The sequence below is a fragment of the Chelonia mydas genome, chromosome 14 (genome assembly GCF_015237465.2).
Source record: "Chelonia mydas isolate rCheMyd1 chromosome 14, rCheMyd1.pri.v2, whole genome shotgun sequence".
Lineage (NCBI taxonomy): Eukaryota > Metazoa > Chordata > Testudines > Cheloniidae > Chelonia > Chelonia mydas.
The window spans coordinates 41,913,460-41,934,916 of record NC_051254.2 but is presented as its reverse complement, the minus strand read 5'-3'; the positions used below and the strand labels follow the sequence as shown (position 1 = coordinate 41,934,916).

Here is a 21,457-nt window from a genome sequence, read left to right as displayed (position 1 = left end):
CTCTTGCTGTGTGTCTGGGCAGTGCCCAGCCCAACGGGGCCCTGATCTCAGCTCGGGCAGGGACCGTCTCTCCCTGTGTGTCTGGACAGCGTGAGGCACAACGGGGCCCCGATCTCAGCTGGAGCCTCTAACTGCTGATGTGATACTGTCATAAATATAAAGAAAAGGGTAGCATAAAATCCCTCCTTGGCAGCTGTACTGAATCGCTTTATCTCTAAGGGGTTAAGTAGCTCAAATCACCTAGTCGGCACCTGAGCAGAAGGACAAATGAGGAAAGAAGATACTTGCAAATCAGGGGGGGAGAGAATTTCTTTGTTGTTGCCTCTCTAGACAGAGGGAGAGATCAAGCAGATACAACATGTCCTGAAAAGATATCTGGAATGATCCATCTAAAATTACAGCAATTGTAAGTAAGGCAAGGAAATGCATTAGGTTATCTTTTGGTTCACCTTGTGAATTTTCCTATGCTACAAAGGTAGTTTTATTCCTGTTTTTGTAACTGTGACGCTGAGTCCAGAGGGGAGTCCTCTGTGTTTTTAATCTTTTTATTACCCTGTAAAGTGACCTTCCATCCTGATTTTACAGCTGTGATGCTTTTCCTTTTTTCTTTATAATAAAGTTCTTCTTTTAAGAACCAGATTGATTTTAGTGTCCTAAAGATAAAGGACCTGGTCTGTACTCACATTGCTAAGGCAATTAGTTGGTATATTATTCTCAAGCCTTCCCAGGAAAGAGGGTGAAGGGGCTTGGTGGGATATTTTTTGGGGGACAGGGATTCTAAGTGACTCTTACCTGAATTTTGTGTAAATCACTTGGTGGTGGCAGCAATACCGTCCAAGGAGAAGGAAAGGAATTTATGCCTTGGGGAAGTTTTTAACCTAAACTGGTAGAATATAAGCTTAGGGGGTCTTTCATGTGAGTCCCCACATCTGTATCCCGGAGTTCAGAGCGGGGAGGGGAACTATGACTGATACAAAGATTATTTGTATCTTCCTGAGGCTTAGCACGGTCGTTAGCGTGTGTGTGTCACTGTTCGCAGTTTTTCTCATCAGGAACGGTTCCTGGGGATTGTGCCTGGCCAGAGAGAGAACAGCCCGGCTCTTTGATCTCTCTCCCCCACACTCCAGTGGGCTCATGACAGACCCGTTCTTCCCCAGGGCAGAGACACCAGTGCGGAGCCCTGCCCTTTATAGGCAGAGATCAGAGAAAAGCCCAATGAGTGCAGTGCCCTTCCCCTCGACCAAGCACCCCCCGGTGGGCAGAGTTTTCCCTCATTCTGGGGGAGCCCCTCCCCGGCAGGCAGAGGGAACGACAGGAAGGATGACCGAAAAACAGACACACTCACCTTGTCCTCAGCTCACTAGTCCTTGTGGGGAGGGGCACTCACAGCCCTGGTGGGAGGATGCAGCTCCTGCCTCAGTTTCCCTCCTCGGTTGGGAGGAGCCATTCACATGAGGACTTAAGTTTACAAAATAAAAGTTTCCCTTCTGGGAGCTGGTGTATTATTATTTATAATATTATAATTTTTATAATTATTATAATTTATTTATATTATAAATAAGAATTTATTTAAATATATATGTACACACATGTGTATATACACACACACGTCTATGTGTTCCAGCCACCCCCTCCTGTCTGCAGCGTCTCTTCACGCTCCCCCAGCGCTCAGCAGGGCCTGCACAACAGCCCTTCTCGCTGTACAGCAGAGTTCATGTGTCCTTGCCCCCGGCTGCAGGGTTCACAGCAGCCCCTTCACCGCATGGCTGCAGGGGCCACAGCACCTCCCGATGGCCCCAGCTGGTCCATTGGCCTCTAGCCACAGCCCGGGCCAGGCTCCTGCCCTGGGCCCCTGACAGGAGGGACACGGCAGGCTGGGCTGCTCCCCTTCTCATTTCCAAGTCAGAAGATCCCTTCTCTGTGCCAGAGAGCGAGCTGGGGGATGCTGGCTAATCAGCACCCTCACCCCAGTCCCCAAATGGCCCAATGGGTGCCAGAGGCTCCAAGGGGAGGATCTATACGCTGTCCTTCAGCGAGCGTCTCTCTTCCTTGCTGCTGGAGCTGTCCCCCTTCGCCAGCCCCATCCAGTTCCCCCGTCACTGAGGCAGCTTGGGACAGCTCCGTTAAAAGGACAATGCCCCGCCTCATCCAGGTCACTGTCACTTTGCTCTGCCTTCTGGTTTCTCCGCTGGTTTGCTGCAGATCCAGTGTCCCGCCCTGGAGCAGCCTGAACTGGCAATTTCGTCATTATCTGCAAAAGCACATAGGCCTCCTCCCACTATTGTAAACCTGCAACAGCAACAAATAATAATAAAAAACCCTGCACAACTCTCAGAGCAGCTGTGAGGTTGCACTCCATATGTTTTATGGAAATATGCTTATGAGGGTGAATAGGATGGAATACGCAAAAGGTGTCTTGTAAGGTATCATAACAAAGTATCATAACATACTGAATATATTCCTCCTATATGTATGCACGTATCATTGTTGTATCTGAAGCTAGAAATATGAAGTATAACTCTGAGGTCCTATTATAATTATGCAAAGTGTGGGCCATTAATAGTGGTTTAGAATCTTCATGGCTCCCATTGACTAGGACAATTGGTGGTAAATGGTTTATTTACCTGCAAACCTTCCTGTGGATGTGTGGGCCAACCCAGGAAAAATGGAGACTAGGGGCCTTACAGTGATGTGACCATGTCACATGGTAATGGAGCCCATCTTAATCCTTGTACTCTTCCATTGACGAGGTGGGGATGGGGACAAGCACAGACAAAAGATTCCCACCTTGTGCCAAAGCTATAAAAGTGGGGGGAGCAGGAGAAAGGGGGTGGCCAGTCATGAGAAAACCCCTGCTTATCAACTTAGATGTCTGCTGGAAATAACAAGGACTGACCAGGGGAAAGGATTGGGCCCAGACTAGGAAGGACTCTAGTCTGTGAAAGAAGCTTATTGGAACATCCTTGAGGGTGAGATATTACCTGTCATCAGTTTCTTAATGTATTAGGCTTAGACTTGCATGTTTTGTTTTATTTTGCTTGGTAACTTACTTTGTTTTCTCTGTTATTACTTGAAACCACTTAAATCCTACTTTTATACTTAATAAAATCACTTTTATTAATAAACCCAGAGTAAGTGATTAATACCTGGGGGGGGGCAAACAACTGTGCATATCACTCTGTCAGTGATATAGAGGGTGGACAATTTATGAGTTTACCCTGTATAAGCTTTATAGAGAGTAAAATGGATTTATTTGGGGTTTGGATCCCATTGGGAGCTGGGTGCTGAGCTGTTTTCAGTTAAAGTCTGAAGTTTTGGGGGCATGGACCAGGCCTGGGTCTGTGTCGCAGTAGGCTAGCGTGTCTGGCTCAACAAGGCAGGGTTCTGGAGTCCCAGGCTGGCAGGGAATACGGGCTCAGAGGTAATTTCAGCACATCAGGTGACAGTCCCAAGGAGATCATAGAGACTGAACCCATCACAGCTTCAACTAGCAGAGAAAATCCAGCCTCGAGCAATTCACCCCAAGCCACACAGCAAATCTATGTGAGAGCCAGGCACTGAACCCCCATTTCCCAAGTCACAGCCCCAGGCCTTAACCATAAGGCCACTCTGCTGTTTTAAATGCGAGCTGCAACATTTACGGGGTTAATAGAACTGAAATGGACCCACCAGTTGTTGAATTCAGTGCCATTGGTCCACATCCAGGGTTGGTCCGGTTCCCTCCGGAGGCCAATCCAGTGGTAAAAGCGTCCTCTATAGCGCAGCAGAAAATCCTTTGTTAAAAAAGTAACAGCAAATACACGTTACACATCTCCGTCTCTGGGATCTCTACAACCTACACTAGATTCTCTGGGCTGCTCCACAGGGCGCTGGGCAGGTGGTCCAGGCTGGGAATTCTACACCAACAAATGACATCCCAAACTCAGAGGCAGCACCCGTCTGCTGCGTGAATTATGGGTTGGTCAGCCCACGCAGGGACATCGTGCTCAGACTAGTCTAGTGTATTTCAAAGAGCTGGCTGAAGATTTTTCATCAATATTTCTGTGACGGAAAATGTGTTTCCTATAAAGTTGAATTTTTCCTACATTTAATTTTGATTTCACTGAAAAGTTTTTATTTTCCACTGAGCGATGATTTTGTTTCGGGTCAGTTCGACATTTTTCTGTAGCCAGCTGAGTTACCAAGGTGCCTCATGGGAGTTATAGGTTGGGCCTCATACCTCCATTCCCTGCTATGGGTTGGGTTCCCCCAGACTAAGTCTCCTATAATGCACCTTGGTTTCCCCATTGGCTGAGCCACTGCTGGGCACCATGGGAGATATAGTCCAACCTGGAATCTCAGCACACAGAAGGGGGCAGAAGGCACCCAAACGACAACCCCCATCAGGAGCCACAGGTGCTGTTCAGTGTTGAACCATGCTGAAACAAAATGTTTTGATTTGGTTTGACAAATCAAACTGCTTTGATATATGAATGATGAAAGAAATTGGTTTGATCAAATGTGGAAACCACATATTTTGACACACTTCTGGAACTGAATGCAAAGTAAAAAGTTTGTGAATTTCAGCTTCTTGTCCTGACTCATGATAGAGACAAATGTGAAAATATCAGAATTTTCCATCTAAATTCTGATTTTGCAGCTACCTGGCTCAGCTTCTCAGCTGCATTCCAGACCTTTAGCACTCCTGCCTTCTTACCAAATCCCGTGATTTTACTGACAGTCTCATGCTGTTTGGTGTTTTTCTTAACACCCCAGCTCTTGGAGTCAGGTGATTACAAGAGACACTCGTCTTTCATAAGGTTCTAGCCCTCATGGTTGCAGAAAAAAAACTTGTAAATGTGACCCCTAAAAGCTACGACACCAGGAAACAAATTGAAATCCTTGGAAGCTGTTATTTTAAAGTCAGTCTCATGGTTTTGGGGGTCCCAATCCATGATTTTTGAACACTTGGGTTGGCAATGCTGCTCCTGTCACATTAAAGGGGCAGGAAAGCAACTGGATTCCCCTGCTGTGAGTTCCCCTGGAGCAGAGGGTCGGAGTATTAGCCCTGCACTTCTCCGACTCAGTCCCCAGTGAACGGGGAGGATGGAGAGTGGGTGGAGCACTCTGTGCTCTGGCTATTCTGGGATGTGAGAAGTTGCCCTTAATTCAAGCAGCATCTGGGGCCCTGACAGCCCCAGGGCAAACCCAGCATAAAGTCGCCTTTGCCACCCCCACCCTGTGCAGCCCAGAATCGGGGGCTCACCATTTCCTGCTGGGTGTCAATCACGGTCAGGGAGGCACCGAGTGCAGAGCAGTTGTTCTGGCTGTCGGTCCAGTCTCCTGCAGCCTGTGAGAAATAGTAACACTTCCCCAGGTACCTGATCCAGCCGTCTGGGCAGGCAGGACCAGCTGAACACGGCTCAGATTTCTTTGCTGGAGATGAGAAAGTAGCAGGGTAAGAGATCTGCCCGTCTCCCTCTGTAGCCAAGGTAACCCGCCCCCCCAGTGACACCACAACACAGCACACCATGGGAAGCTGATCTTGTGCTGAGACACGTTCCCCTTTACAACAGGGAGAGGCCAGCGCCCACCCACCAGCTCCGCACAGCGACACCGGCCGTGAATTTGGAGCCACGTTTCCAGCCCTGGTCTCCTTTGCTGTGCCCCGGTTTTGCCCCCCTGCAGTTAACTGCAGGCACAGATGGTGCCAGTGATTGCACCCGCACGTCAGGCACTTTGGCTTCTGCATGGCAGGGCTGGTCTGCGGGGGAAGCAATACCGGAGCCGTGTGTCGTGGGCCCAAAACCGTGCTCTGAAAACAGGCCAGTGGTGGGGCCTCCTGTGGTACCAACCAATCGATGAGATAATTATAAACAGCCGCCAGGTGGAGCTGTTACCCCCCGGACACCCACAGGTGAGATGCTAGCTATAGAATAGATGCAACCAGACACCAGGGGGCGCTGTTACCCCCCGTACCACCCACAGGTGAGATGCTAGGTATAGAATAGATGCAACCAGACACCAGGGGGCGCTGTTACCCCCCCGTACACCCACAGGTGAGATGCTAGGTATAGAATAGATGTAACCAGACACCAGGGGGCGCTGTTGTCTCTCAGTTTGAATATACCAGAGGAGAGGAAAAGACCCTCCGGATCCATTCACTGAGGAGGAGCGGGGGGGGTTTTCATGAAGGCTTGGATCTAGGTGCCCGTGAAGCCGGCCAGCTCGGCAAGACACTGGACTTGGGGGGAAAGCGGCTTCATGAGACAGGAAAGGTGAGTGTAGACCCAGGTTCGTGTTTTGTGATTTTGTTTTGTGTTGTTATCATTTGTGCCCACCTCGTTCTCTCGTTTCTAGTTAAATCGTTTTTCTTTCCTGAACAAACCGCTCTTGTTTGTTAGCCATGCTCACAGGGGCTGTGTGTGATACAGGAGCGGTGGTTTATGGTAAAACTGGTAAATAGGGGCATGCTGAAGGTTTGGGGCAGGGGATCTGGGATTTCAGTGAGTAGCCGGTGCCAGGGCTGGAGGTCACAGGGACATGCTGCAAAGGGATGTGGGGGCTGGGGTGCAGCTATTGTTATCTACAAGGTAAAGCCAGGGCTGGCCTGGCCGGGAGGAGAGGGCTTGCGAGGCTGAGAGGCTGGTGGGGTTAGGGAGCTGACAGCCAGCTGGGAATAGGTGGAGACAGGTGTCTCCCTGCTGGAGACAGGGGGGTAACACAGTGACTCACAGCCCTGGGTATCCAGGGGTGTTTGGGTGACATGGCAGAGCGAGCCAACAGCCAGTGGGAGCTGGACTATGGCGGGTGGGGGGGGAGAGACCCCACAGAAACACCCCGGGCTCAGCAGAGTCTGATGTGACTGTTGAAGCAGGGGTGGGCTGTGGTGGGGGGGAGGGGGGAGAAGTTGGGGGGTGTTGTGAGATTTCCAGCACGGAGTGTAAGACACAGAGACGGGGCCATGCAGGCTCCACGCTCACCTGACAGGGCGATGAGGGCGACGATGAGGGTGATGACAGTGATGGTCAGGATGAGAATGAGAACCATGTTCAGAACTGCCCAGCGACGTGCCTGTGATTTCAACCTAGAGAGCAAACCTGTAATAGAAACAGCCATTAATGCTCACGGGGCTGCTAGAGACGGGCCCTGCACTGACAAGCAGCACCAGCTGGAACTGGCTTAAAAAAAGGGGGGGTGGTATTTTACAAATATAGAGAGAGAAATTTAGAGAGCATGAAGTGAAAATTTTCATTCCAAATGTGTGGGGGGGGAGTCCTTTCAACTTAAAAAAAAAATAAAATCAGAAAAACAGGGGTTTCAACTGGAGGTTTTCAGAGTTTCCCCCTGCGCTTTCAAACTGTTTCCAGTGAAAGTGTTTATCTAAAAGGGGAGAGAATGGTGGTGGGGGGGCAGACCCCAACATTTTAAATCAAAAAGGGATTCTTTTCCTACTTCAAACACAAAATTCTGCCCCCTCCAAACAAAAACCTTCCCATTAGAAATGAAGATTGGCTTTGTTTCCATTTGAAACCCAGAAACCTTCTGAGCAAAAAGAGTTGTGGGGAAAAATCTGTCTTGTTCAAAAAAGCATTTTCCACCCAGAAGACGTTGATGGACAGTTGACCAGCCTGTCTCGCACTGATGGATGAATTGGGGTGACTATGCAGGGACTGAAGCAGGGATCTCTGGACACAGAGCTAAAGGCTGCAGTACATTGAAGGCCGGGGCTAATTTAAGTGTATTTTACATGGACCAGCCACTAAAGGGAGATAAAGGCCCTCCTGAGTCAAAGTGTAAGAAGATCCCAAAGAGGCAGCTGTACCTGCAGGGTAGATTTTGCTGCTCTCTCCATCCTCTGGTGGGATGGTCACATGAGTTGTTCCGTTTGGTTTCATTTGGGTTTCCTGGGAAGCCAGGAGTGGATTTGGGTTGCACCGCAATTCTTTCGGAGAGAGAAGAGATGACTCCAAAACAGGGGACATGTTCACCTTTCTGCGGCCAGCGGTAACTACGGCCCTGTTCACAGTGGGTCTGGCGGTGCCGGCAGAGCCCTTCGTAAGGAGATCTTCAAAGCAGCTCACTGGATTACAGCTCAGGCGCGGTTTGGCTACGTGGGGTGATCAGGAAAAACTCCTTTCAAATACAGTTGGATTGTGACTTTTACCTGAAGACCCCGACCAGCCAGGCTGGGCCCGAGCTGTGTTTGAATGAACTGTTTCAAAGGTATCCTGGGCACGGCTTTTATCCCCAGGGTCAACTAGGCCTTAGCAGGCGCTGACCAAATCAATTCCAGGTCGCAGAATCATCCTGGTTCTGTTTCCTCCGACTGGCTTCCGTAGGGTCTGGGTTCGAGGTTTGCCTGTGGAGAGAATTGTCGGTTACTCTGGCTGGCTTGTGTCGGGGTTTTATCTGTCCAGCCACAGCCCTGCATAGCAGGGGCAGTTAGAACGGACAGTGCTCGGACTACCTGGGTTTCTCTACAGCGATTGTCATCTGAAGGATCCCAAAGCACTCGACAAACCCATGGAGGCATGCGCTGGAGCGGGGTCAGTTTCATGTAGAGAGAGTGGGGCCAGATCTGATGGTGTGAATTGGGGCAGCTCCATTGAAATCACTGAACCTAGATCCCCAGCTGGTGAAATTAGCCATCGCTCCACTGGAGTCAATGGGTCCTGACCCCCAGCTCTGGTGGGTGATGTCTGTTTATACGTCTGTTACAGCCACACCTGAACTGGCAGGAATGATCACTTGTCCTTAAGCAAATAGTTTACAAGAAGTCGTTATGGTTTAATTGCAGTGCCTGGAATTTTGCACGGGGGGCCGGGGGCAGTTCCCTCTTTCTGCCCTTGGGGGATGCCCCAGGAAGTCCCTGCACCCCGGGTGGGACAGGGCCTGGGAGAGCAGCAGCAGACAGACAGTCCCAGCTGCACCCTATGGCCGCAGCAGAGCTGTTACTGAGCAGCTCTGAAGGGGGCGCCCCGTCTCCAACACCAGCCAGCACCAGCTGCTTCAGCGGGAGGGGCAGGACACCCCTGTACTGGACGGTGATGGAATAACCTGCCCCGGGGACAGATTCCTCCCTCACCCCCATTGGTTAGAAGCTGGGGCTTATACCTTGCCCAGGAGGGTTTAAAGCCCTTCCCACTCCAGGTTATTTTGTAATATTGATGTTTATAACTCTGGACGGTCCCATTATCTCTATAAATGCCAAGAGCTTGGCAGGATTTAGAAAAGGAGATTGACCAAGTAGACCTTGTGGCAGTGAGTTCCACAGGCCAGCTGTGCCTTGCGTGAAAACGTATTTCATTAGATTTGAATCTGCCGCCTTTTCAAGTCAGGGGCGTGGTTTTGGGAGAGCTGCTGCAAAATGACACCTGCCCCCGAGTGGAAATGAAAAGTCATTCCAGTCAGGCAATAAACAGCTCCATCAGTGAAACAATAAAAGGCAGCTAAACAAACAGCCCCCTCCTCTAGGGTATTAGCAGAGCAGTGGGGTCATGGGGGAGGGGGGTAACGGCTACCTCAGCCAGCTGGGCATTGCCCCATAGTCCCATTGTGTGTCCTAAAATGCTACAAGGGCAGGAATCCGGGAGACAGAAAATGCAGCCGGTTCCCCGGTAAGAGTCTCCTGTGCTCGTACAGGGATTCGGAGTCTCCCCTGCCCGGCATCTTGTAACATCTCTGCCACCTGCCTAGTGGGGTATAAAATGCCACCGGATTAGGATTCTCCCCTCTCTGTTAGACACTTGCATCATCACCAACCCACTGGCAACTACACCTGGCCTGGGCTGGTGCCAATGAATCACTAGGGCTACGTCTCCACGGCATGGTCAACCCAGCTGTGTGGGACCCGGGTTTGTGGCCACTTGCGTCCACACTGCACTGCAAACCTGGGCTTACGATTGCTGGCCCGGGGCCTCTCAGCTGTGCTAATGGTCCACACCGCACTGCATAGACCTTCTGATGGGTCTGCAGCTTGAGCTGTGTCCACACTGCAAAATGGCAGAGCTCGGACCGGAGTCACACCAGGACGCAGGCTCAGACTCGCCCCAGCAGGATGCTAGGACCTGACTTGACCGGAGTCAGACTGATCTGTGTGTGGACAAAAAGGGGCGCGGTCTCAAACCTGAGTCTGAGCTGGGCTCACTGCGCTGTGTAGACACACCCTAGAGTCACTTTTTTCCACCAGTCAGCAAGAAACTAGCAGAATAAGGAACGCAGCATTCTCGGCTTAGATCTTAGTCTCTGCCACTGCAGAGCTTCTGTCTAGAGCTGCCCCCCTCCCCCTCCTGTGTCGCTCCCCCCTGCACAATTACAGGAGCAGCCCTGCCCGCCTTCCTCCCAACACCGTCTGCCCCAGTGGGCATTTGTCCCCGGCTGCTCACAGGATCCAGCTTACGCAGTGGGGCTGGCAGATCGTATGATATATGACATCCTGACAGACTCACAGAGCCAACGCACCTACACACACCCGCCACTCACGCACAAACGCACCCACAAGCTGGGGCAGCAATTCAATCACCGGTGTGACTCCCTGGGTGCTATGGAAGAGAAGTAGTGGGGTGCTCAGCACCATGGAAGCAGAGCTCTCATGAGCTCTGTGCTGCGAACAGGTTCTGCCCTGGGGGCAGGGAGTTTGTTTAGAAACAGAGGCAGAGGGATTAAGATAGCAAAAGTCTTGGCATTAAATGAAATGAAGGTTAGATGATCCTGAAAGCATTGCCGGGGGCTCCAGTTAAAAGGTAGGAAACAAAGGGCGGGAATAAATGATCCATTCTCAGAATGGAGAGGAGTAAATAGAGGTGTCCCCCGAGGGGCTTGTACTGGGACCAGCACTGTGCAAAATGCATCAGTGATCTGGAAAAAGGGGTAAGCAGTGAGGTGCCAACGTTTGCAGTTGATACAAGAAAAGAGGAGACAGAGAGGGGACACGATGGCCATTTTCAAGTACCTAAAAGGTTGTTACAATGAGGAGGGAGAAAAATTGTTCTCCTTAACCTCGGATGATAGGACAAGAAGCAACGGGCTTAAACAGCAGAAAGAGAGGTTGAGGTTGGACATTAGGAAAAACTTCCTGTCAGGGTGGTTAAGCACTGGAATAAATTGCCTAGGGAGGTTGTGAGATCTCCGTCATTGGAGATATTTAAGAGCAGGTTAGACAAGCCCCTGTCAGGGGTGGTCTAGCTGGTGCTGGTCCTGCCATGAGCGCAGGGGACTGGACTTGATGACCTCTCGAGGTCCCTTCCAGTCCTATGATTCTACTCAAGATAGTTAAGACCCAGGCAGACTGCAAAGAGCTATGAAAGGATCTCTGAAAACTGGTTTGTTAGGATATAGATATTCAGGCCTGTCTCTAAAGGCCTTTTCTTAAAGAATTTAGGTGTATTCTTATCACTTGGCTAGTTCTAGAGGTACAAAAGAAAGAATCAAAATCACTGTCTGCCAGTGTAAGGGCCTTCTCTCATGGCGACGGTCTGAGGCCCTGTTCTTAGGCTAAGGCCTGTGGCTAAGCAGCAGAGGCTGCCATAAGCTGGGAAGCGACCGGTCACATCCTCACATCCCAAACCAGTCACACTGAAATAAGGCAATCTGGGGCTGTTGGAAAGGTGATCCGATCTACCACCTCCAGAGAAAGGGAAGGGCCTAGAGGATGTAAAAGGAAGTTTAGTTTCATAGTTTTCTGTCTGGTAAGAACTCACTTATCCATAGACACAGCTGGGAAACCCTTATGTCCTTACAGGTGTAGTTGTGAAATCCTCACTTCTGTATTGTTTTGTCATTATAGTTCCCACTTTGCTGTTGTTTATTGGCAGGGTCTCTGTCTGGTTCTGTGATTGTTCCTGTCTGCTGGATAATTAATTTTGCTGGGTGTAAACTCATTAAGGTGGTGGGATATAAAATGGTTAAATAATCATGTTACACTATGTTAGGATTGGTTAGTTAAATTTCAGGAAAATGATTGGTTAAGGTATAGCTAAGCAGAACTCAAGTTTTACTATATAGTCTGCAGTCAATCAGGAAGTAAGGGGGGCAGGAATGGGAACAGGGAATGGGGGTGGGGAAATTGGAATCATGCTTTGCTAGGGGGGGAATTGGAATCATGTTTTGCTAAGGGGAGGGGGGAATGGGAACAGGGACACAGGTAAGGCTCTGTGGTGTCAGAACTGGGAAGGGGGACACTAAGGAAGGAAACTGGAATCATGCTTGCTGGAAGTTCAGCCCAATAAACATCGAATTGTTTGCACCTTTGGACTTTGGGTATTGTTGCTCTCTGTTCATGCGAGAAGGACCAGGGAAGTAAGCAGGTGAAGGAATAAGCCCCCTAACATGGGTGACTGGGCAACTAAATGGCAGATGAAATTCAATGTTAAATGCAAAGTAATGCAAATTCAGTTGGGATTGGTCCTGCTTTGAGCAGGGAGTCGGATTAGATGACCTCATCAGGTCTCTTCCAACCCTAAGCTTCTATGATTTGATGACGTGGCAAAATATAAACCCAACTATACATACAGAATGATGGGGTCTAAATTAGCTGTTACCCATCAAGAAAAAGACCCTGGAATCATTTGCAGGACTCTGGAAGTATATGCAAATTGAATCCATCTCACTGTGCCTGTATCATCCCCAACTCATTCTCTAGCTTCAGAAGACTTAAAAATTCTCTCCAGTCTTCTCTCCTGCATAATGCAGCTGTCCTGAACGTGCATCAAGACCATACCAGGGAACTAGATGTAAATAAGATTGCTGGCTGGAGACATAATGTCTTGAAACTGGGACATTAGTGAACACAGCTTGTAGGTGACTGCAATATACTGTAATTCATGAGAATGTAATTAGGTAGTTCATAACAACTGAATCGTTATTAAAATAGTAAAGATACCAATGACTGACACATCCAATAACTAGAATATGAAAGAAATGTATACATATGCTGAAAATAGTGTGAAAGTAGAATGAATTATATTGAAATTATAATTCATTAAAGAAATGCTACTTGAAGGGTTTGTTGAAATATAGTTATCAGGAAGAGAAACATTAAGGCGTGTGAGACAATGGGTCCTCAAACTAATTAACTTAGAGCTCCTACTGAGCTAGGAGATTGGTAAACGTTAGTATGCAAATAAGATATGTATGTATATTTGTCAGTTTCTGCTTCCTTTTGTCTCTTATGTTAAATTGGCTTTGGCTTAGCTGTATAAATAAGTTATCTTTAGCCTCAGAGAGGGGCTCACATCTGGGTGCATTAGCAAAGCGCTTTGCTAATAAACAGAGTGGTCTGACAAATTATGTGAGTCCTGAATCTGACTTTGACAATTTGGAGGTTCCACCGAGATGGCAACCGTCTTCACTGGGGCCGTGTGACTCCTGACCGTTCTTAGGACCGCCGTGGCAAGCCGGCACCTGGGCATTTGGCCCGAGCGGTCCTCTGCCAGAACGGAAGGGTGCATGACCACAGTGAAGTCTACGCCATCGAACCTGTTGGTTCCCACTCTGTTCTGGTAGGGATCCCAGGATCTGACATCAGGAATCTGGTCAGGTAATTATTTCTGTGTTTTGTCCGGACTGAGGACTGTCTTGTCTCTGTGTCTATCCGTCCTCCCTGTGGTGTGTTTGAGTCTGGGCGCCGTCTCCATCCGGGGATCGGCTGACCAAAGGGTTCCTGTCCCCAAGGTCTGAGTGAGTGAAATCTGCACAATCGCAGCTGCACCGCGCCTTGGGTAAAACCCTTGATGTGAAAGCAAGAGTGATTGAGGCAGTAGCCTGTGGGCTCCTTTTGTGTGTTGCACCGGGCATCGCTCTGACGAACCCGACTTTCCTTCTTGTGTGATTGGTGTGTAAAGTCCTCCTGTATGGGTAACCGGACATCTAAGTCGGGACAGTTCCCTAAAGGAACGCCGGCTCAGTTTATGTATTTTAGGAAGAGTCCGGACTCCTGTAAATTTCTGGAAAAATGGTCTAGGCTAAGGGGGTCAGGTAGAGTGACTACTACCACCACTACGCTTCTGTCCCCAGAAGCCTTTACAGCTATTCTGAGGGGAAATGGGCCCTTTTCCCACAGAAATGGTCTATAAGGGACTGCTGCAGGCAGCAGGCAGAGAGAGAATCTGATCAAAATTATTTGACTATTGGGTAATGTAATCAAAATCACTAAAGGATGTAAGGGGTTTCTATTGGAACTTAACTTGGCTGCTCCTGGTTGTGTCTAGTTGTACAAGATGGAAGTGTAATCGGGGTACAGTTGTGTAACAGAGTAATCACAGCGCAAGGGATGTTAGGCAAAAGAGAATTTTGTGTGTGTGTACAGTGCTAAAATCTGAAGCTGTGTCTCCACTATTACCTGAGAATAAACTTATAGCTTGGTACAGCAGAGAAACCATGGCAAACATGGTCTGTTGCACAAGAGGGGAAACTAAGGCACACCACCTCATGAATTTCATAAATGACCAGTGAGTGGGGTAATTCACTAGCCTGACTATAGAACAGCCTGACTATAGAACAAAATAAGGACAGGCTGGAGGTAATTCTTCTGTTTTTCCTGCAATTAGCAAGGAAATTTGTAAAAGAAAGTGGTATTATTAGGCAATAATCTGTCCCCAGTAGGGGGGTGGAAATTGTTTCTTCTGTTTTTAGACTTTACAAGCAAGCTGGCGCCAGCGGAAGAAAAACTCAGAATACCATGGATCTATGTTTTGTGTTGTTTGTCTGTGGTGTTTGTCTTGTTGCTAGCATTGCTGTGTTTTAATGAACAGAAAACCTCATGACATGGGTGGGGGATGGCTTCAAAAGGCTGACCTTGGCGGGGGCCGGGGGGGGGAAGATGTGTATGGGAATGCAAAAGGCTAACTCAGGAGAATCCCAAAATTCAGTGGCCACTGTTAGGATCTTGGGACAAAGACCGAATAGAAGTTTTAAAAGACAAACTCGGCCAACCTAAAACTAAATTGGCAAGAGGAGAGGTTGATTGTTTCACGCAGTGGTGGGAAGAGGCAAATCATAGGTGGACAGAATCAAAACTTGCCTCTCTCAAAGATTCTGGCTTCTATCCCACCAGATGCAACTCATTTTACTGTTGTTGATTTGTGCTCTGCTTTCTTTTCTGTCCCGGTTCACCCTGACTCCCAGTTCCTGTTTGCCTTTTCTTACAAGGGGGCAACAGTACACATGGACCACACTGCCCCAGGGGTATACTGAAAGCCCGTCATATTTTTCCCAAGCATTAGCCCAAGACCTTGCTGACCTTGTTTTCCCGTCCAGGTCCACACTAGTCCAATATGTAGATGATCTACTCCTCTGTTCCCCTTCATTGTCTGCCTCTGAAACTGACTCTTTAGTGCTCCTTACTGCCCTAGCAAATAAGAGTCACAAAGCTTCTCGCTCTAAACTACAACTCTGTCAAGCTTCTGTCACATACTTCGGCTTTCTCCTCTCCCAGGGTTCCTGTGCACTTTCTCCCACCCGCGTCCAAGCTATCCTTAGCTTTCCCCGACTCCGCTCCCCACGCCAGGTCTGGAAGTTTTTAGGCATGGCTGGATTTTGCAGACAATGGATTCCCCAATATGCCTCCCTTGCAAAACCTCTCCAGGAACTCACTCGATTCTCTGTGCCTGACCCCATGCCGTGGCCGCCTGAGGCCAATTCTGCCTTTGTTTCCCTCAAACAGGGTTTGGCTTCTGCCCCTGCCTTAGGGCTGCCTGACCATTCTAAGCCTTTTACCCTTTTCTGCCACGAACAATCTGAGTGTGCGCTTGGAGTTCTCACTCAGATGCACGGAGAAAAGAACAGCCCAGTGGCTTATTTCTCTGCCACTTTAGACCCTGTTGCCCAAGGCTTACCCCCCTGCCTGCGTGCTGTGGCTGCTGCAGCGCGCCTAGTCGAAATGTCTGAGTCCCTTGTTCTCCGCTCTCCTCTTACCCTCCTGGTCCCTCACTGACCTCGCCTTGCTCCAAGACTCTGCCCCAGAAACCGAGAGAGAATCCTGGGTTGCCCAGGGTTGCTCTCTCCATCCCAAATCCTTTTGGCGCTCGCCTACTGGTGCCTTTGTAGCCCCCTTTTCACTCTACCCATCTCTGGCCGCCCTGCTACATGGTGTTTCGCGTGTCGGAAAGGAGGGGATGGTCTCTGCTGTAACTAAGACAGGATGGTGGGCCCTCCCCCCCTTTAGCTCTTTTGCAGCCTGCCACTGTGCAGCCTGTACCATTTGCCAAAGCCATAATATTGGTAAACCTGTAAAAGTGGCCCAGGGGTTCCGGGGCCTGCCTCAAGCACCGTTCTTGCACAAATGCCTAAGTGTCAACAATATGAATTTATATTGGTTATGGTATGTTTATTCTCCGGTTGGATTGAAGCCTTTCCTTGTTGCAAGGCTGACTCGCTGTCTGTTGCCAAATGTTTGTTAAATCATAGTATGCCTGCCAAGGGAATTCCTGCTACTCTGTCCAGTGATCGGGGTACACATTGTACTGGACAGCTTGTTCAACACCTGGACCGTATATTGCATATCAAACACCTGCTGCACTGTCCCTACCACCCACAGAGTGCAGGTGCAGTTGAAGGACGAAATGGTGTACTTAAGCCTATGTGAGCTATGACTACCATTACTGCCGTTCCAGATTTGAACTTGACTCACAGTGCCCTCCTTCAGTATTGCAAGGGACTAATGCAAGCTGTAAGTCACTTCCATTCACGGGTTCGAGCCGCCTGGCCCACGGAACCCACCTCCGACGCTTGCCACAGCCTCGAGCCAGGTGATTGGGTCTACGTACGGCGCCCTCATCGAAAGCACGCCTTGGAGCCCCGGTGGAAGGGTCCTCATCAGGTACTGCTTACTACACAGACAGCTGTTAAACTATCTGGCATCGCAGCGTGGATACATGCTTCACAGTGTAAGAAGGCACCATCCCCAGAGAACCAATCATCACCTCAGGACAATGCAGAGTCAATTTTGACTCCAGAAGAAGACGTAGAGGAACAGTCTGCAATACCTTACAATCTATGCTCTCGTAAGGGTTGCCAGAAGCAGACGCTGTTCCTCGGCTGCTGGTATCTTACGGTCTGGGGAGACCACGATGACAATTCTTTTATCCAGCAGCAGGTGTGGATAGCTCAGACCCTTAATATTTCTAATTGCTGGGTCTGCAGCCACATCCCAGCCCACTCTCAAACTGGTGTTCCTGCCCTGGCTATCCCACTCAAGTCCCCAGACCACACTGGAGGGCGTCATCCGTTTAACAAAATATGGATCAGCAATGACACTTGGGAAGCGGTGGCAATAAATGCAACTAAATGGATAAGTGTCGTGGAGGGAAAAGGTCATGGGTTTTGGGTGTGTAATGGGACAGGGCTGGATCTGGGGAAAAGCCGTTGCCTTCAGCATATTGTGGCCAATGGTGTATGGGATTATTCAAACAAAACTAAAAAGTGGCGGGCCGGGTATGGAGATATGAATTTTTTCTCAACCTGGGATCAAACAGAGAAATCAATCTCATGTTCCCCCTACAGTAACCTTAGTGAAAACAATACAATCTTTCAATATCATGCAAATAACACCACTGCTCGTAAGGAGAATTACCCTATACCCTTTGGGGGATACTACTCCTCCTTTGCAAACACCTATATGACAAATGGGTGCAACCAACCCTTCCTGGCCTTAATAGGCCATCACTGGGTGTGTGGGACCAGAGCTTATACCGCACTACCAGCTAACTGGTTAGGAATCTGTTATCCCGCCCGACTCTTCCCACAATTCCGAGTGCTAGGAACCTTCTCTCGAGAACGCCTCCGCAATTTCAGGTGAAAAAGAAGGGACTTAACAGATGCCCAACGGCACGTAAATAACATAAGCCCCTCAACCTGGGAAGAGGCCATTGGCAGTTCCTTAATACCATTAGGGGGAGTAATACACCATGCAAAAAGGCTCCTAAGGTTACAAGCAGTAGTTGAAATAATGGCAAATGAAGCCGGAGAAAGTTTAAGAGCCCTGGCCAAAGAAACGGGCAATCCGACAGATGGCCCTCCAGAACCGTCAGGCATTGGACATAGTGCTGGCAGCAAAAGGAGGGACTTGTGCTCTCGCTGGAAAAGACTGCTGTGTGTATATACCAGACAACACCAATGAGGTAACAGATCGTGCTAGCCACTTAGAACAAATCGCATATCTTCCCCACGAAGAGCCAAGTTCTTTATGGAAGTGGCTAAGTAACCTTTTCAATTTCTCTGGCATAGGAAACTGGTTGTTTCAGGGAGCCCTAACTCTCCTGTTTGGAATCCTAATAATTTTTGTATGTTTTCAGTTACTTTCCTGTTGTATCCAAAATTGTGTCAGGCATGCTACACAGATAGCTGCCCCAAACCAGAGCGCTAATTTGATGATTTTAAATATCACTGATGAACAAAGAGATAACGAACGATTGATATGTGGAACCCAGTCATTGTTGGTCATTGCGTAGCTTGACCAAAAGGAGGGATTATGAAAGTAGAATGAATTATTGAAATTATAATTCATTAAAGAAATGCTACTTGAAGGGTTTGTTGAAATATAGTTGTCAGGAAGAGAAACATTAAGGAGTGTGAGACAATGGGTCCTCAAACTAATTAACTTAGAGCTCCTACTGAGCTAGGAGATTGGTAAAAGTTAGTATGCAAATAAGATATGTATGTATATTTGTCAGTTTCTGCTTCCTTTTGTCTCTTATGTTAAATTGGCTTTGGCTTAGCTGTATAAATAAGTTATCTTTAGCCTCAGAGAGGGGCTCACATCTGGGTGCATTAGCAAAGCGCTTTGCTAATAAACAGAGTGGTCTGACAAATTATGTGAGTCCTGAATCTGACTTTGACAATAGCCTCCCCCCGAAACTAGCAGAATGCCCCCCAAAACACACACAACCTCTTCAAAAGCACCCGCCAGCAAAAAGAAAAATCAGGGCCTATGAATTTAATAATCGGTAACTCGAGTCCAGCCAAAGCAGCTGACAACTGCTCTCCGGTGTCTCTGTGGATCTGCTCTGGCAGGGAGAGAAGCAGCAGCTCCTGCCCAGGGTGTTTGCAGGAGGGTCCCTATCCGCAGGGCCAGCCAGCGCCCGAGCAACGGGGCAAGAGCCCGGCAGCTCTGGCCCCAGTAAAGGCATCCAACGGGGCCGGCACCAAGGATCTGACCCCAGGGCACAAATCCGGGTGCTTTGCAGTGGGGTGAAGCGATCAGATCCCACCTGGCTCTTCGGGGTGGACACATCCCAGGCCATTCACTACAGCCTGCCCAGGGGCATTGCGTCTGCCCCCCGCTCACCCTGCCCCATAGGAGCCCCCTGCAACCAGCCCCTCAGAGATCCGCTGGGGCAACTGAGCTGGGAGCTAAACTGGATTCGTGGGGACAAAGCCGGGGAGAGACAGAATGGAGGCAGCCCAACCCCTCCCCCAGGAGAGCTCCCCATGCAGATATTGCCCCCCCAGCTCTTGCAGCTCTCTGCTCACCTGAGAAGCAGCCAGGCAGCTCCCCGCAGGAGGACCAACAGCGGAGAAAGGGTTAATTCCGATCAGGGAGGGTTTGCTGGGCTGTGACACTCTCAGTCTGTGTCAGTCCCTCCCTGGGTTATATACACTGGCCACCACAGCTCCTCCCTGCTCTGAGCAGCCAGTCATGTAAATGTTCCCAGTCAGACTGAAACAGAAAGCAAGTTTTAATACTGCACCCTGGAGAGGATTCAAATCAAAACCAAACCGCTCCCTGACACCCGGGTGGCAGGAAGCCGAGCTGCCCCAGGGACCCGAGCCAAAGACTCTGTGGCCCAGTGAGCACTGCAGGGTCACTGAGGCACGCAGGTCAGGCCGGGCTAAAGTCTCCCCGTGCAACACAGCTTGGGGGCAGATTTCCCCGGGCGCGGAAACCTGCGGGCCACTCTGGACTCGGGGCCTGTCTGCACTACAGGGGCCTGCAGCCCTAACCGTCCTGGTTGGCTCCCCGGGGTGTACTTGGATAAAGGGGCTCAGATTGGTACCCAGATCCCCTGGCAGGGAGGGAATATGCTGTAGAGGTGCAGGGCCTTTATATACCTTTATACAGGTGCAGCAAGCTCCAGCACCCGGGGCCTCCCCGGTGGACCGCGGGCCACCCCAAGTCCCAGCTGCCCTAGCCCCAGCAGGCTTCCCGGAAGAGGAGCCGGCTGCCTCGGCTGGGGCCAACTCATGGCAAGCAGGGTGGAGTGTGGGCAGGGCCACACAGGGCTGTTTGGAGAGGTCCAGCCTTCCCCTGCCTATGCTACCCACCGCCCATGCATGTCCTCATCCTTCCTGGATCATATCTACACGAGTGTTCCTGGTCCCCAGACGGCATGCACAGAGTACACCATGCTGGGGCCTCTAAAAGAGTCACAGAGCTGACCCCTTCCACCCCAAACGGAATGGGTTTGCTTAGTGACACCAGCACAGTTATCATCTAGTAGTTTTTTAAAAAAACAACAGCAACAGGCCGTTAAAAAATCAAGAAAACAAAGCCATCAAAGCCATCATAACCCTTGTACCTCCCATGTAATAAGGAAAAGCAATAGTCTTGGCAAATATAAGCCATACACAACTCAGCCCCATGCAAACAGTCTTGCCTTTGAAAGAGGAGTTTTCAGTGTGGGTCAGAGATAAGGTTATTTGGAACGGATCTCACTTCTTCTCCCTCTCACTGGGGGGGAGCCCTGCCCCCTCCCCCCCCCCCCCCCCGAAGTCTATTGACTCACAGTACATGGAGTACCCAGAGCTTAGGTCCCATCCCAGCCAGACACGGCCCCAGGGTGGTGTTACAAGGGCAATACATGGCTGGGGTTACATGTGGAAAGGAGGAGACAACTGGGCCCTTGTCAGACAGGCGTAGTTATACTGCTTTATGTGGGACTTTGTTTGCCTGGCCGTGGGGCTCCAGGCACCAACCCCTGGCTCCAGCCATGTGGCCCCGGCTTCAGGCTCTGGACCCCGGCTCTGGCTGTGGGGCGGTGGAAGCTGGCCCTGGGTCCCAGCCGCGTGGCACCAGGCTCTGATCCCTGGCTTCAGCTCCGACCGCGCAGCGGTGGGCACTGACCCCTGGCTGCAGCCACACAGGCTCACCACCACCCCCATCGCCCTGGGCCTCCACTGCCTCCCCCAATCTCCAATCCACCACCCCCAGGTCCCCACAGCCCCCCCCGCCCCCCATCGCCCCTGCTGCCTCCCGCCCTGACCTGCCCGTCCAGGGCTTAATTTGCCCTGGAGCTCACTGAGAAAAGTGATATTAACAAACATGCAAGTATCACTTTTCACAGCAAAGCTAGCTGGGGGGCCCTGATGAGTGATACTTGTAGGATCGTTAATATCACTTATCAGGGCTCCCCAGTTAGCTACTAAGTCTGCTGTGAAAAGTGATATTAGCGAACACATATATATCACTTTCCCCACCATTGTTTTTATTATTGAATCTGCAAAAAAAATTTAAAAAATGCTGTGTACATAAATTACAATG

General features: G+C 49.8%; 2 protein-coding genes across 4 annotated transcripts in view; both read right to left on the bottom strand.

Annotated features, from left to right (window-relative positions):
• The window catches only part of LOC119567463 (C-type lectin domain family 2 member E-like), a 160,485-nt gene that overhangs the window by 99,189 nt on the left and 39,839 nt on the right, over positions 1-21,457 (bottom strand). The window lies entirely within an intron of this gene.
• Positions 1,552-19,584, bottom strand: LOC119567461 (early activation antigen CD69). Of its 3 annotated transcripts, none has more exons than XM_043529039.1 (6): positions 19,450-19,584; positions 7,805-8,341; positions 6,963-7,079; positions 5,246-5,421; positions 3,670-3,773; positions 1,552-2,289 (listed from the first exon to the last, which is right to left on the bottom strand). In XM_043529039.1, the coding sequence occupies exons 2-6, from the start codon at positions 7,962-7,964 to the stop codon at positions 2,160-2,162; spliced, it is 687 nt and encodes a 228-aa protein (XP_043384974.1). In that variant the 5' UTR covers positions 7,965-8,341; positions 19,450-19,584; the 3' UTR covers positions 1,552-2,159. The 3 variants fall into 3 exon arrangements, with proteins under 3 accessions (XP_043384974.1, XP_037769259.1, XP_043384975.1); XM_037913331.2 differs by having other exon boundaries at positions 5,246-5,415; XM_043529040.1 differs by lacking the exon at positions 19,450-19,584 and adding an exon at positions 9,940-10,235.

Excerpts from the sequence above, each read along its gene's own strand:
- LOC119567461 (XM_043529039.1), bottom strand. The coding sequence starts at position 7,964 with ATGTCCCCTGTTTTGGAGTCATCTCTTCTCTCTCCGAAAGAATTGCGG. Across the intron at positions 7,080-7,804 it reads CAGCAAAATCTACCCTGCAG|GTTTGCTCTCTAGGTTGAAA; the intron begins GTACAGCTGCCT and ends TTTCTATTACAG. Across the intron at positions 2,290-3,669 it reads GGCACTGAATTCAACAACTG|GTTTACAATAGTGGGAGGAG; the intron begins GTGGGTCCATTT and ends TTGCTGTTGCAG.